Consider the following 15,372-nt stretch of genomic DNA (forward strand, 5'->3'; position numbering starts at 1 on the left):
TGAATAGGCTGACTGCCTAAGTGGAAGAAATTTTCATTTCATCAAATACTTCATTTTCTCAGAAATCCTTGCTCTATTTTCAAGTCACTGGTAAAACTCCTATTACTTTCATTCAGGCCATGACTTCATCCGTGGAGCAGCAACACAAACTGTTTGAAAGCCCTTATATATTCTCAAGAAAGACCACAGAGAATACCAGAACAACTGTATTACTTCCTGACTAGGATACAAATCACATTTAATTGATCAGATAGAGGCCAAAAAGAACCCGACCTCCTACATGATTTAATCAAACTCAGTTAGGGGCTACTCAACAGAGTCGTTGCTGTTGTCCAAAGTTTGCATCCTATCAAGTGAAAACAGGCACCTGCATGTTGACACATCCCAGCCCCCTCCCGCTTACCTGCTCGTTGTTGGAGATGTCAGACTCACCAGGAGGGGTTGGCACACAAGCGCTGGCAAAAATTCGTTTACTTCCAGATTTGGTACTATAGAGATGAGCCACGTCTGGCACCGAGCCTAATATAGGCACATTTAGCATGTCAGCCACTGCTAAATCATCTTTGTGGGGAACCCCTCCAATAATGTAGGCATCTCTGCTCTGGATAAGAATTTTTATTCTTTTGATTGTCTTGGGGCTGTACTTCAGCTGAGAGGCTAGACACATGTGATGCTTCTGCATAAAGATAACATTATTCTTGTTAAAAGGTGTTCTTTTCTATTCCATGAACCTAATTTATAATGTTGCACACAATAAATACATTATTAATAGCAGGCTGGGTTATGACCTATCCTGTAGCTTAGCAGTTTAAATTGATAAAAGCTGTTGGGGTGAGGCTCCATAATCGTGCACATCTTTAGTGTGTTGGAAATGGGCTCACTGGGAATAGAACTAATTACTACACATCTGTATTTATTTGATCCATGCGGAATTATCCTTCTGTCAGTCGGCAGAGAGGCTGGTGGCCTTTGGATAATAGTGATTCATCTCAGCAACACTTCTGGCATGGTTTAACTCTAAAGCTCCTAAAAATCAATACAAAAATGAAGAAAAACCCCTATAGCAGGGAATGTATTTCACCATACAGTTCAGCAGTATTTCAAGCGATTCTCTGAGAATAAAACACTTTGATTTACAAAAGCTTTCGCTGATCACATTAAATTACTGGGGATATACATTTCCATTACACAGTAGTTCTGATATCTACTGTAAATGCAACTCAAGGGAAGTGTAGTGGGTTTGTTGTTGTTTAAAGTACAAGGTTTCAACTTTTTGGAAGGAATTTTTAATTTCTTCTAAAAAAGATCTATTGCTGAACAAGCTCTTCATGACAGATACTATAAACTCTAAATTTAAACTAAGATTATCAGTTATGGCAGGTGAAACCTCACAAATATTTTCTACAACATATCTTATGCATGGCCTGCAGATAAGCAAATTATCTTTCCAGAGAGACAGAGGGGCACTGAGGTTGAGACAGATGAGCATGGACATTGTCAGAAGCAGTACAAGAGACATCCACTACAATAGATTGCCATAAACAAATCATAATTGTAACAAGAAGAAAATCTTCGCTTTGATATTTCATCTAATTTAGGTCCTAGTCAGGAAAGTTCTCCATTTTAGGACAGCATAAATACTGGATTTGCTAGGGATTTCCAGGAGAACCCAGCGTATTTTCCTTCAAAGTCCTGGATGCTCCTTTGCAGGGACTGAAGTATAAATCCTGACTCCACCACTTGGATGGGGATGATGTTGGAAACTGAGATGGGGGAGCTCCAGGAAGTGGATAAACAAGGAATCCCCTTTCCTTGATTCCTCAGTGTTTTCTCATAGCACAGACAGCTCCAAAAAGTGCCCAAGTGTCTCTGTAAAGAAGTCAGACACACTGCAAGGACAGTGAGGATATAAGTTAGAGAACTGAGATACTCTTCAAAGTTCTAGTAGGAAAAAGGGAGTCACAGAAGTAGAAGGGCAAAAAGAACAATAACAAGTTTCCTGGAGTCTTTTTTTCCTTTCCATTAGTTTTAAAACTGACACTCTTAACATTCTGATTCATTTGTCTCCTTTCTCCTGAGCACTGGTATAAAAGCAGAGAGATGGACTGTGCTTCTGGTCTGGTGGCAGAGTTCTGCCACGTAGAGAACAGGATCAATTTCCAGCCCCGGTCACTTGCTCCCTGGGGCCAGGAGTGGTGATGTAGGGACGAGATTTGCTTTGTGTCTCTCAATAATGGATTTTACAGTTAATTAAGGAGTGCAGGAAACAGGCTGTAAAATCTAGTTCATTCCTGCTTTGAGACTGGTATAGCTGCCATGATATATAGAAGCTCCAGGGAAAGCAGGTAAAAGCAGGAGGAATCCTCAGAATTCCAGCACAACTACAAAGAACTGTGGTTGAGGTTAACCAAAGGGCTAGATCTTGGTTCTCAAGCCTGTTGATTTTTTATTTTTTTTTAAACTTCTCAAGATCAGAGAAGCTGACCTTGGCATCAGCCTCAGCATGATAAGCAAAGCTACCACTCTGCTGGTTTGGTCTGCTGCCAGCTGAGAACCAGCACACTGTAACTCTTCAGTGGAAGTGTTTCACATTGCACCTGATGTACCGAATCACAAGAGGTCATTCTAACAGCCAGAAAATGCCCAAGGTCAATGGTATAGGGCCACCTTTTTCTCACAGCCTCTCTCTGCAGATGCCAAGGAGCACAGGGCTACCTGTGTGGGTGTCTTTTCCACAGATTTTCTTTCCATCCAGTTCTATAGAGATAGCTAGGAAACTGGCCAAGGCTGATTTGTGCTTCTAGAACTGCTCGAAGGACCTTGTTAATGTGGTCTTTGAGCCACACTTTCATATATTAGGAATAAATTTAGGTACATAAGGTACCACAAAAGCTTTTTATTAAATAACCCAGAAGGACTGATGCTTAAAAAGAATCTGTAAAGCTCTAACCCCTACACAGACAAAATGACAGCTAAATCCATGGTCACTGAAGCCAGTGGGTGACTAGGATTAGTTATGAGTACAGATTCTTCTCTGCACAAGAGAGATTTTTTGGACACATTAGTTAATAGATGGGAAAATAAAATAAGGTAGCTTGAGGATTTTGCATATAAAGAGTTGCACCACACTGAACAGCCAAGGGTGTCCCTCAACCTGGTATCACATAAAACCTGTGACTGCCCATTCTCTCTGGTGGCACGAACACAGTTGTCAGCGTTCCACAGCTGGGTGAGCAGAGCGATGCACAGCCATGAGAGCGCCACGCAGCCCTTGTAATAAGGTCACCTCCCTACATCACAGCATGTAACTTTTCCCAGTAAATCATAGCTGCATAATAAATTATCACAAAACTGTTTGCTCTTCATCTGGAAAAGAAACTTTGTTTGGAATATTTCAACAGCAACTGGAAGAGTGAAGGCTATACACAAGAGATTAATGCCTAAAACCAACCCGCTTTTACATTAAAACTACATCAGCCAAATCACCATGAAAGATGTTTTCCATTCACGGACAGCCTGTCCACGTTTAGCAGCACGTCTTTTATCCATAATATGATGTAGTTTAGATGATATTTTTACAATGTTTTATGTAGAAGAGTTCTTAAAGCTTCTAGTATTTGGTAGCTAGTACTGGAAAAATAACCCAGTATCCACAGAAAAAACAGCTACAATGTCAAAGTGCAATTTAAAAAGAAAAAATATGTCACTGGTATTTATCAAGGATTTATCATCCCAATAATTTTACTTTACAAGGTGAAGGCCTAGCACAGGCAGCTGTGATTCTTGTAGGTTTCCAGTATTCAGATAAAAGGACAATACTAAGGAAAAGCCAGCTCCTAAAACCACAAATATCATCTTGATACTTTTCTCCAGCTTCAGAGAAACAGAACATATGAATATCTACAGAATTCGTAATACATAAACTACAGCAAAACTATCAGACAGCTCTGACTCCAGGGTCCCTCCCTATACAGCAAAATAGCTAAGCACTTTTCTCACATTTGTGTTTTCAGACTATTTCAACAGAAAATAATTCATACATATTCGCAAGTATTTTGCTGAACAGTGCACTACTATAGAACTACATTTGAAAACCAACACATTTATGAACTATAAAAAACTTCTTTACCTTCTGAAGCCATCAGTTTCAACTAGTGTATGGTATAACAAGTACTTGTTCAACAAAATAACTAGAAGAGGATTATTAATATATACCAATATATATGCTTCAAGCATATATAAGTACCACATATATAAACCACAAGATATAAAAAATATACCACAAGATATAAATGTACCACAAAGCTTCATAAAAATCACATCTCAGCTAAGACACAGTGGACTTAATATTTACAATATAAAATTATTTTTTAACTGTAAAGAGGTTTCACTTCACTACAGTATTTTCAGAAACACTGTATGTAATGTACATTAATTAAGGTCTCTTTTTAGATCATGTTTTAGCACATAGATTTAAAACTGAATTGACAGTTTAGAACTAATATTTTTCTATTACCTAACCTAAGTAGTTTTAAGTTCTGTTCTTTAAGAAGTTCTGCATTAAATTTAATTGCAAGAAACACTACAAACACATGAATGATTGAGTGCTGGGCTACCCAGAGATAAAGTTTGAGTAATAAGAATGGTTTATTGCTACAATTTGCTTAGAGATATAAATCTATCAAGTTCCCAGTCCCAAGCATATAGTAAGAGGGGACAGTGGTCTACAAATAGCCAATATAGGACTATCTCAACTAAGTCTATAAAGCTAAACCAGGATATTTATTTCCAATGATCTAACTAGTAGTCTAATCAGTAAAGCCCTTAAACTTGCAATAATATTTCACTGATGTGTACCAGAGCGTTACAAGTTATAAAATTTCCAATTTAATTTTACTGCATCCCTCAAGCTGTAGTAATTAGAAGACAAACTCACAGGGAAGCTGTTTATAGCTTCAGGGGTGAGAATTTTGAACCTGTCCTGCAGGTCACCCATGTCCTCAGGGTTCCCAGATCTAACAGCTGCCTGCAGACCCAGGAGTTTATTGTAATACTGCAGTAACTCCTCACTCAGATGAAGGGGGCAGATGTAGATGACGTCCACGTTGGCATCTAAAACAAAGGGGCACAATGTTCATTACTGGAAGAAAGGTAGACTCCATTCAGAACAGCAAGCTGGTAATTCCTGATCATTTGCTAACAAACAGCTTCCCTAAAAGAGCACTGGAAATAAAAACTAAATCTGTAATTCCCAAATCTTAGTGGCTTAACTGCTTTTTCTGTGCTTCAGCATTTCTCTGAAGACAGGTCAGCAACCTAAAGAAATAGCTAGTTTTCAGAATTCAATCTGCAGAACATATTGGGGGCAGAAATTTCAAAGTGTTGCAGGGGGATTTATACGCGCGACTCACATTAACATCAATGGGAATTGTGCACTGCTTTAAAAATATATCCCATTAACTTCAGTAAATTATAAAACTGAGCTATTAAGTTTAGAAAGCTGATGAAATTGCAATTTCATACGCTGCCTGGATTTTGCACGGCCTGTTCCTATTCTTGTCCTGTCCACATAAAAGCTCACGGTAGGATACCATTAATAACTATTGCTGAGCATGTGAGTGTGCAGATTAGCTAGTTAAATACCACAGGGTGAAAATCTGTTTTTCTGCATGTAAAACAACTTGCGCTGAAAGACAGTGTATACACAAACACTTAGAGGTGAGAAAGTGAAAGTCTTTAATATATGCTGGTTTGGAAAATGTTAACTCCTCTGCTCTTTTAAAATATTAATGTTATTAGATGAGCTAATGAATTAATGGGCCTTGCAACATCAATAGAATACGCTGCCAAAAAGCACTCCTAGATTTTGATCCAACTCCTGCTGAAATCAGTAGGAAGGCTTTCAATTGTCTTTACTGGGCACAGGAACAAGAGCCTGGCAAGTGCCAGGGACAACTGCTATTACATGTGAATGAATCGGAAGCAAAACAGATCTCAGACTAAGGAAACTCTGAACTTAACATTATAAAGGAACAAGATATCCCGTTCATTCACTTTGTTTTGCTATACTGCTGCAGGCAAACAACCCACATTAAAAATGTAAGGCCAGAATCTCAACTGAAGCATTGCAGTAGCACAGCATCCGACAAACGGCCCTGCATCTGAAGCCTCGGCAGAGCCTTTCTATAATACAGTTCATTACCATATAACTTTTAAAAATAATTAAAAGAACAGTTCACTCGAACTGTTACTCAATACTCTATTGCTTTGAGGCATTTACTCAGACTTGCAAAATGAGTCTGCATACTTACCAGCTCGGGTACAAAAAGACTACTTGCCAGTGTCGGCTGTAGTGCTGAATGGACTGCACTGTCAAAAAGTGACAAGCTCAAGTGAATTTGTTGCATAAAATGCTGCAACATATTTTACTACTCTTAGCACTGCCCTATAAAGAGATACACAAGTCTCCTTTGGACACAGTAGGGCTCCAGAGACAGATTAACTCATAGGAGGTCACAAACAGCAAGAAATCCTCTGGTATTCCAAAGAAAACCACTATGGTAAATATCAATGCTCTGCTGCCAGGCACAGGTAAAGCATCTGATCTAGTTAATAATTTAGTTAATATTTAACTAGTTTGTCTCCTACTCATGGTCTATTTTTTACATTTTACAGTAGAACCAATTTTCATGTTCACAGATTCTAAAGTGAGAAAGAATGCCTGTTTAATGTGTTGACTTTGTCCCTTTAAGTTTCTAACTATGATTTTAGAGCCAAAAACCCCCCTATGTTAAAAAAATGAAAAAAATAAAACCGCTGTGGAAAAACAATATTAGTGCCTAGTTAATATATAAAGGCAATTACATTATTATTTTAGGCAACTGTAAATTTCTGGTTCTAATATATTTTTGTTACAAACTTACTAAATGGCATTTATAAAATAATAATGATACTGAAATATACATGAATCATGTAAAGTATGTCATTCCAGGGAGCCAGTGAAGTTGGTCACTGACAAATAATACTCTTCACTGCTTTGCTTAAAAGATGACTGTCATTCTTAGGGAAAACTTTTAACTGTACATCTTTTGCCTCATTTGCCAATTTAAAAAAAAAAAATTGGTTTAAATAAGGGCTTGCTCTTTTCTAGCACATCTTTCTCTCCGTATGAGCCTGAACGAACACTAGCAGAATTAGCTACCTAATTCTGTAGAACACTAAACACTTTCGATCGTCTGTGGTGCTCAGCATGCCACAGGATAAGACTGCTTTACCTTATCACGGAGTTGGAAAGAATCAGCATGTTTTTCTTATGAATAATGTGGACAAGAGCAAATGCCATAGCAAATAAATTACCTCTGAGCTTATGTGATCCCTATATTTGACATTAATACAAAAAGTAAGTCGTCATTGGTCATTCTCTTTTACTCACACCTATGGGCAAATAATGATCAAAAAATAGGCAGCCAGCAGCTCATAACATACCCAGTATGTCACACAGCCTTCCCATCTGCATATTCTGTTGGAGAGCAAGATCAGGGATATGCTCACGGATGCACTGGGAATATCCTGGAAAACAAGTAAAGCCCCCCACAAACTATTCAGAAACCCCTGGTACGTATTTGAAAGAAATTAGACTTTTGGACTAAAAAAAGCTGTAATAAAAGTATTTCAAATCCCAAACATGATATAGCACTAATTGCATCATCTTTATGAATTTACTTTTATTAGTGAACTGATGTAACATTATTTTTTTATGTCATGAGATTTTAAATACAGACCTAAATGTTACAGACCTATAGAGCTTTATAATTTAAACATGTAGACTGAGTATTTTGTTTGAGTCTTCCATGTTGCTAGAATTTTTGCAAACATCGAAAAAACATGACACCATCATTAAATAAGAATCCTGGTACACTTTGTCCTTCACACAGATAAAAGGCAACAAAACCACCTCCTTAAGGAGATGTCTCAGTGATACCCGATCACTTTGTTGCAGAGAACAAATGAGTGTCTGAGCCTGGATTATCTCTTTGGAGGTCAGACTTCAACTGATTGCACACTCACATTCTAAAAAGACTGCAGTAAATTACATGGCCAATGTAATTATAATCTCTAATCCTGTAATTTTTAAATTCCGCTAATTCTAAATCAGCACACACATACAAACACATACAACCACACAATGTGAGTTGCTACTTGCAGTAGCTGTGATTGAATCAATAAGGAAGTTCAGCCTAACATTCAGTGTTTGGTGCAAAACCTTGACTGATCTACTAACAAGATCCTTACAACATTTCCATACATCTACACATGACCAATCATCTGAAATTTATGAAAAACTTAGTTTGACTAAAATCTGCTCAGTATATCAGTGCTTTCAGTTTGGAAGATGCTAAGAGTGGATCTTCCAGGCAAATTACAAGGACACTATAAGCTATCAGCATTCTAAAGTGCGGTGGCAATGACATTTTGCACACAGGAGAGCAGAACATAATAAAACACAGAGAAATGGAAACCACCAGTTTCATTTTAGTAATTTCTTGTAAAACTTACATATTGTAGTTAGCACAACGGTACCAGGCACCTGCAGAACTATATCAATGTAAAAGATATCGATTTTTTGCCACTCTAATATTAAGGTACAGTAATTTGAAAAAGCTTGCTCTGATTACTTAAACTTTAGTCTCAAGGCTTCATTTTGTTCTCTCAGGTCCAGACCAATTTTAAACCACTAACAATGGTACCTAACAACTTAAAAACGTTTACATTTCAAAACGTAGGAAGTAGCTGTTTTCTCTACACTAAACTGTCCTCTTGAAAACACATTTGTTTTTAAGAACTAAACCTAGGCAGAAGAATCACATGCAAATATCACTTGGAAAATCACTAATTATTTGAAAGGACTAATAATAGTTAAAGCAGCAGCTGAACAAAGGTTAAAACTTGCATGTTGCTATGGCTCTGTAGATACACTAGAGCATTATACCAACTACCACATGTACTTTTCTTAGATATGTTAATAAAACATTAATTCACAATATATTAGCTTCCATTGACATGACCCCATTAGATTTAATGAGAGGAATATTCACTCCTTGTGAATCATTCACCTTCCAATGGACATTATGAACCACATTAATCCTCACACCTGATACATTTTGAACGCTCTGTACTTACACAGCTGGTCATCTGACAATTCTTATTAAAGGCAGAGACTTAATATTCCTTTCCTTGTGGTTTAAACAAAATTCAACCCAAATTAATTACAGATACTGTGATCACAGTCTGAATGTTCCAGTATAACTATAACCTGTGCCATCATTTGTTTTATTACGTACAGCTTGTTTATGTATCACTAAGATTTTGTGATTTCAAATAAATTTGCATTTGCCAGAAGCTGAAGCTCCTCTTTTAATTCAAAGAGCTGCGACTTCAGTTGATCTCTACCTGCAATCTGGGTAAATTAAACTCCAAATGGTGTCTGAAAATAGTAATGTTGACAAAAGCCAGCAGTGGCAGAGCACTTGAGGATGTGGTTGTTCATTTGCACAAGGCATCAGTGCATCCTGGCACCCCACTGGTGGGATTGGTCCACGCAAGAGTTGACCTTGCAAATCCAGAACTAAGGATTTTGATTGTTCAGTTCAGTAGAACTGAAAGGACACCGAGGGCCTTCCTCCTGCACATGAGTTTTACGGTAGTGTATGTGCAATGACTTCAGTTGAATGCTCCCAATTCACACAGAGGGAAGTGTAGAGAGAGTTACAGAAGTACTAAAATAAGCGGTATATGAATTAATGTCAAGGAGTCTGCTTTCACCTCTCCTGTCAACCTCAGCCATGATCTAATGCCCTTTAACTGCTATTTTCTTCTTAAATTTTGCTCATCTCAGAGTATCTTCTCTCAACAAAGAATCCAGAACACTTTTCAAACTTGTCTTTGAAAAACGAAGTATCAGTACAGAGTCAGGGGGACAGGACATGACAATTTAAGTAACCATGAGTCAATGTCTGAAGGAGAAGGAGGAAAATGAGCTATCTAGGATTCAGCCACCTTGTACTTCCTAGTGTTTGGGACACGTCTAATAAATAATTTCTCACTATGCTTGGCGCACCTACTGTTCAACTGAGCCTGCTTTCAAAAAGGATTCTTGTATCACACAAGAGGAAGCTTTGATAAGTATACAGTAGGTTATATAAGGTGACAGAATTTGTTGTAAATGTAACTATTTGGGTAAAAAGATTGATCAATCATTTTAAAACAGGTGAATGTAAAAAGAAACAGTATTTGAATCCCAAATATTGCAGAAGTGTATACATCCATTAGAATGTGTGAATAAATCTGATTAGAAAGCTCAAATTCCTTTTTCCTTAAACTAACTGACAAAAATGATAAACAATCTTTAAACAACAAAATCTACTTTCTTTTTTTAGCTATACTAGAAATTCAAAGGTTTTGTTTTGGTGAAATAAATGGAAACATATTTATTTTTCACAGCAGTACAAAATTTAAGCCCTTCACAATCCCATTTCCTGGATTATTTCCAGAAACTTGACATGAATCTGAAACTGTTGTGAAAATGAAGACTGCTGAGAAATTCAGTTATGACTATCTCCATTTATTGGAATGCCCCTTGCATAGGAAGAAAAATCAGACTCTGATTTGCCCTAAATGCTGAAGTCAAGGGAATGTGAGTAGAGAATTTCAGGCTCTATTTTAACAGAGAAACCACTAACAGCGTATCATCAAACTTCTGTGTTTCGGTGTTCATCTGCTCTATCTTAGTTCTTGAAATTTAGACACATTTTTATTATTACCCAGAATCAGTCCTTAAAAAAAAATCCTGCTGAAATCAGTTGTCATTTTGCATGTTTCGTCCTCTTAGACTGAAACAAATGTTAAAGTTGTCCAGTTTGCTTGAAGTCTACTCAAACAGACTTCTTAACTGTAACATTCTGACCGGCTAAAGAAAAGGCGGCAAAATATTTCAGGGTGTTCAGCAGCTCTTTTTCAAAACAAATACTACAAGACATGGCAGATCAAAAGCATAACTGGAAAATACCTGAGAACAAATTACACAACGGTACTAGTTGGAAGTGTTCCAGTAATGGGCCCAAAATTTTACAAATGTTTTTTAAGTTGTCAAATGTGTAGCAGCAGAATAATTAAACATTTAAAATTATTTCTATTCTTATATTTTAAAGGTTTATAGTTTACAGATTTTAGGTTTTCATATTTTCAAATTTTAAATATAAGCTGTTCTTAAAATTACATCAAACCTAATTTGGCCTATTTCTTAGTCATTTTATGTTGCTGTTTCTCAAAACCAGTTCAATCTTAACATTTCAAAAGAAAAAAAAAAAGCCATGTATTTGCATTACATTTTAATAAGCTAAATACTTATAATGATTTAATTCATGTAAAAACCCTACGGAACTCTACTAGAACTCTTGATATAGTCAATGCAATTAACAAAAACAAGCATGAATAACTTTTGCAAACAGCATTTTCAAATCCCTCTTTTGGAGGGCGTATTTTTTTCCATGCCCAACTTAAATGGGTTTCCTAATTTTCCAAGAAAACATCTGCACTCAAATTATCTTTGCTACTTACTTTCTTCTTCATTAAGGGAAAATTTCCACTTGAATACTGCAGCCTCCTACACATGCACATACAAATTCCTGTATTTACAGCAGAAGGTTGCATAAAGCACGTTACAGAATCAGGGCCCAGGCTCCAGGTGAAGTGCTAAATGAAGTGGAATTTCCCTAGAGTTTTAGAATTTACTTAAGAGGCTGAAATAATGTAAAAACTTTAATAAACTCCACTGCATGTTACAAATCCATCAGAGAAACAGGGACATAATGATTAATTTTTAAATGTTAGCCTGTTTTGATTATCCTGAGATTTTTGTAATACAACTTTGAAAGCATCTGTTGTGCAACAACTCTGCTGACTTTTGAATTCACACACCTAATTAATAATTGCTTTTCCTGGATAAATGCTCTCCTTCACGTTTTTACCCAGTTTAGAACACTGGAATGTATAAATTAATTTTAAATGATCCTGCTTTAAAATAGGATTCAGTCATCTGATTTAACCTAGCATATTCACATGAGACTGATACAGAGGTGTAATTAAAAACAGTTGTTCATCAAATGTATATTTATGTTAAACGTAGTCAGCAGAACCATGAAATAAAAGGCTATATGGGCTCCAAAATTGAGAGCTTAAAACTTATTTACAGTCTTCATTAATTCAGGTCTTAACCAATTCACTTTATGAAATCCTGAATCTCTCAGGTCAATTAATTTGCTATGTAAGTACAAAATATAAATCACGTTACAAGCATTTTGACAGGATTTCATGTTTTAGGAGATTATCGGTGCATTTTAGAAATTCCCAAGAAATCATATTCTGTAATTTCTGAACACCTACACTTTGCCACTGCATTGCAGAAAACAGCTTTTAAGCTCCCCAATTCATAAATGTAATTAAATAATTACATTAGTGCTAATTAACATGAAACTGCAGATTATTTAAGCGCAAAAAACACTATTCAACTTCTTAATTATTCTTGTTCACACAGCATTTCCTTTTGCTCAGGCGCCCTAGGTGCAAATAAAGCATCCCATCTGCTCGTAATTAGAACTAAATAATTTCAGAGAATGTAGCTTATCATTTTGACTGCACATTTGATTAAAAACAGTGTACAAGCAATATCCTGGCTTATTGCTGTAACAGCAACAACACTCACAGGCCCATGTTTTCCTATCATTAAAGAAGACTGAAAACATTATCTGTTATTTCAGGGGGAAAAATACAACTTTTTAGTTCATTTCATACAGATGAAAGCAAATTACAGCAAATCACCTCTCCACTGAATAGCGGCCCCCACATAATGACTTTATTTGCTTAATCCCCAAATTAAACGCCGTTTCGAGCGAAGGCCCTGTGTTATTACTCTCATCATGTCGAGAACATTTTCCTGCCGAGACCAATTTGAATAAAACAAGGGGCCTTCCTTGAACTCAATCAAGGAGTCATAATGTGGTGGGTAATAGAGGTTGCTGATAGATTTGCAGGCAAAAGTGTTATACCTAATGATGGGATATGGATAATAGTCCTCCTGGAGGTCCTGATGCGATTCCAGTTGGCTGCCAGATGCTAAAAATCAAGAAGAGCATTGATCAGTGACAGGAAGCTGTAGTGGATTCATCTAGTCAAACTTCAGCTGTTTTTCCACTGTACAGTTAAGCCAGGCATAAATTATATTAATTGATTTAATTACATACTTAAAACATCTTCCCCAATTAATTTAATTAGGTGGCTACATGAAGCTACTGGCAGGGGAAGATTAGAGGCTGCTCACTTAATTAACAGAATATGAATGAAAAAAAAGAAAGCAAACATAAATGAAATTGTGAGCACTAATTAAGAGGCTGTCTGCAAACTTAAATACTTTCTGACAAAGTGGTGACAGGAATGTAGACAAGAGAGGGATTTTTTTCAGCAAATTAAGTGCCACAAGGTATATATAAGGAACTAAGGTAATGCAGTTAAAACATTGATTTTCTGACAGAATTACTGAAGTCAAAGCGAAGGGACATTTTCAATAAAAACACTGCAACAGATTTTGCAGCCACAAAGGCTGAATCGCTGATGAAGGATGAAATATGATACTCGGACAAGTGTATGGTTAAAGGGGAAAAAAATTGAAACAGCTTATTGCAATCACTGAAGCAAGAGATGTTTAGAAAAGAAGTGCTGCTGTAACAGCTGGTAGCACTGCACACCTTGGCCCTGATGTAAAAATTCTCCAGGTGTCTATGACGTGATTCCTTCAGGGTCTTTTTCACACGTGCCATGTGATTATACAAGAGCCAAGAACTGGCGATCACACCTGATGCCCACTGCTGCTGCCTGAAATGGATGTAGGCTCTTCTGGCCTCATAACATCGCCACGTTGCTTGGATCTTTGTAGCGGCCATTTCGGTACCTCCTTGGCCTTTGTATCTTTGGCCAGGTCGATTTAAGATCTTTTCCACGGTCGATTGATTCTTTATCACTGACAGGATGTCACTTTTGGTGGGATTCTCGTTAAGCTCAAAGTCTGACGCAACTTCCGCCAACTTTTTACAGTTTATCGTAGCCAATGGTACAGCGTAGTCCTTGAGAAGCTTTTCTGTATGTTCCAAAAAGGAGACAATGCTCTCCCAAGATAAATAATAATGTTGCTTGAATGACAGAAAGCCTGGAGCTTTTTGGTCTACTGTGCCATGGTAAACAGCAATGTCGCAACCAAAGCACGGATTCTGTAAGGATTGACATTGAGATGTTTGCAGGGACTGTGGAAAGAGAATAGCCACAAGTTGAGCGTAACTGCCACTAATCATAAATGAGAGGTCAAGACACAGTACTTTATTACTAATACAACTTAACTGTGGGAATTTATGCATCTGAAACACACCCATACTGATATAATCATAACCACAAAGTCTAGCCCAGCTTCACCATAAAACCCATTGCCACACAAAGATGTCAGAGGTCACACAAGATTACGAGCATTTTTACAGAAATACATTAATTGCACAAAGGAACTATGCTTGATTTACCAAATAGAAAAATTAAGCTCTAGAGCGATTCACTGGACTACAATCAGAAAGGAACTGCAGTAGCATTCTTCCACTGAGACTGCCTCTACCTATCCCAGCAGAATGGGCAACATCCTGCCATATAAATGCAAATGGAGTAAAATTTGGAATAGAAACATTCATGCTTCTTAACAGAGCTCCATATTTCCTGGCAACTTTAGCCGACAACTTCTTAGCTTTGATTTTCAATCTAAGTGCACTATTTTCAAGCTATTTTTAGGTCATTATTTTATTTACATTAATGAAATCGTTGGTCTCTATTTCTCAAGTTCACTTTATCTTTGCTTTTCAGATCTCCTCAAAAGTAAAAAAATCTGGAAAGATCATGCAAAACTCCAGACAGTTTGCTATGGAACACAATAATTAGCTATAAAAAGAAAGAAATGTCCCTTCTGCATGGGGATCAAGAACAATCAAGAAGCATTAAGCAGTCAAGGTCAAACTCCCCTATAGTCTTCTGTAAATATAAAGGGAAACACTACATTTGCTTAACTGCAGTGAGGGAGATTTAGATGAGACATTAAAAAACTCTTTTATAACAGTAAAGACAGTTAGTTAACCACTGGAACAGATGGCCTAGGGAGACTGTGGAGTTGCTATCACCGAAAGTTTTCAGAACAGGTTAGAAAAACATCTGTCTGCAATATTACAGGTTCAGGTAATTCTGCCTGGAGGTCTAGATAACCTCATAACACCCTTTCTAGACTTATTTTCT

The 15,372-nt window shown here is 37.0% G+C and overlaps 1 protein-coding gene across 6 annotated transcripts in view; it reads right to left on the minus strand.

Annotated features, from left to right (window-relative positions):
• Nucleotides 1–15,372, minus strand: part of IQCH (IQ motif containing H) — a 73,875-nt gene that overhangs the window by 39,189 nt on the left and 19,314 nt on the right. For 5 of the 6 annotated variants that reach the window (XM_026856317.1, XM_026856318.1, XM_026856316.1 and 2 more), the window contains 5 exons: nt 13,800–14,351; nt 13,104–13,170; nt 7,486–7,569; nt 4,937–5,112; nt 404–676 (listed from right to left, as the gene is read on the minus strand). In XM_026856317.1, coding sequence (XP_026712118.1) covers nt 404–676; nt 4,937–5,112; nt 7,486–7,569; nt 13,104–13,170; nt 13,800–14,351 — 1,152 coding nt within the window. The remainder of the gene's footprint in view (nt 1–403; nt 677–4,936; nt 5,113–7,485; nt 7,570–13,103; nt 13,171–13,799; nt 14,352–15,372) is intronic. The other variant, XM_026856319.1, reaches the window with a different exon arrangement.

The sequence above is a fragment of the Athene cunicularia genome (genome assembly GCF_003259725.1).
Source record: "Athene cunicularia isolate RWA chromosome 10 unlocalized genomic scaffold, athCun1 chr10_part1, whole genome shotgun sequence".
NCBI classification, from domain to species: Eukaryota; Metazoa; Chordata; class Aves; order Strigiformes; family Strigidae; genus Athene; species Athene cunicularia.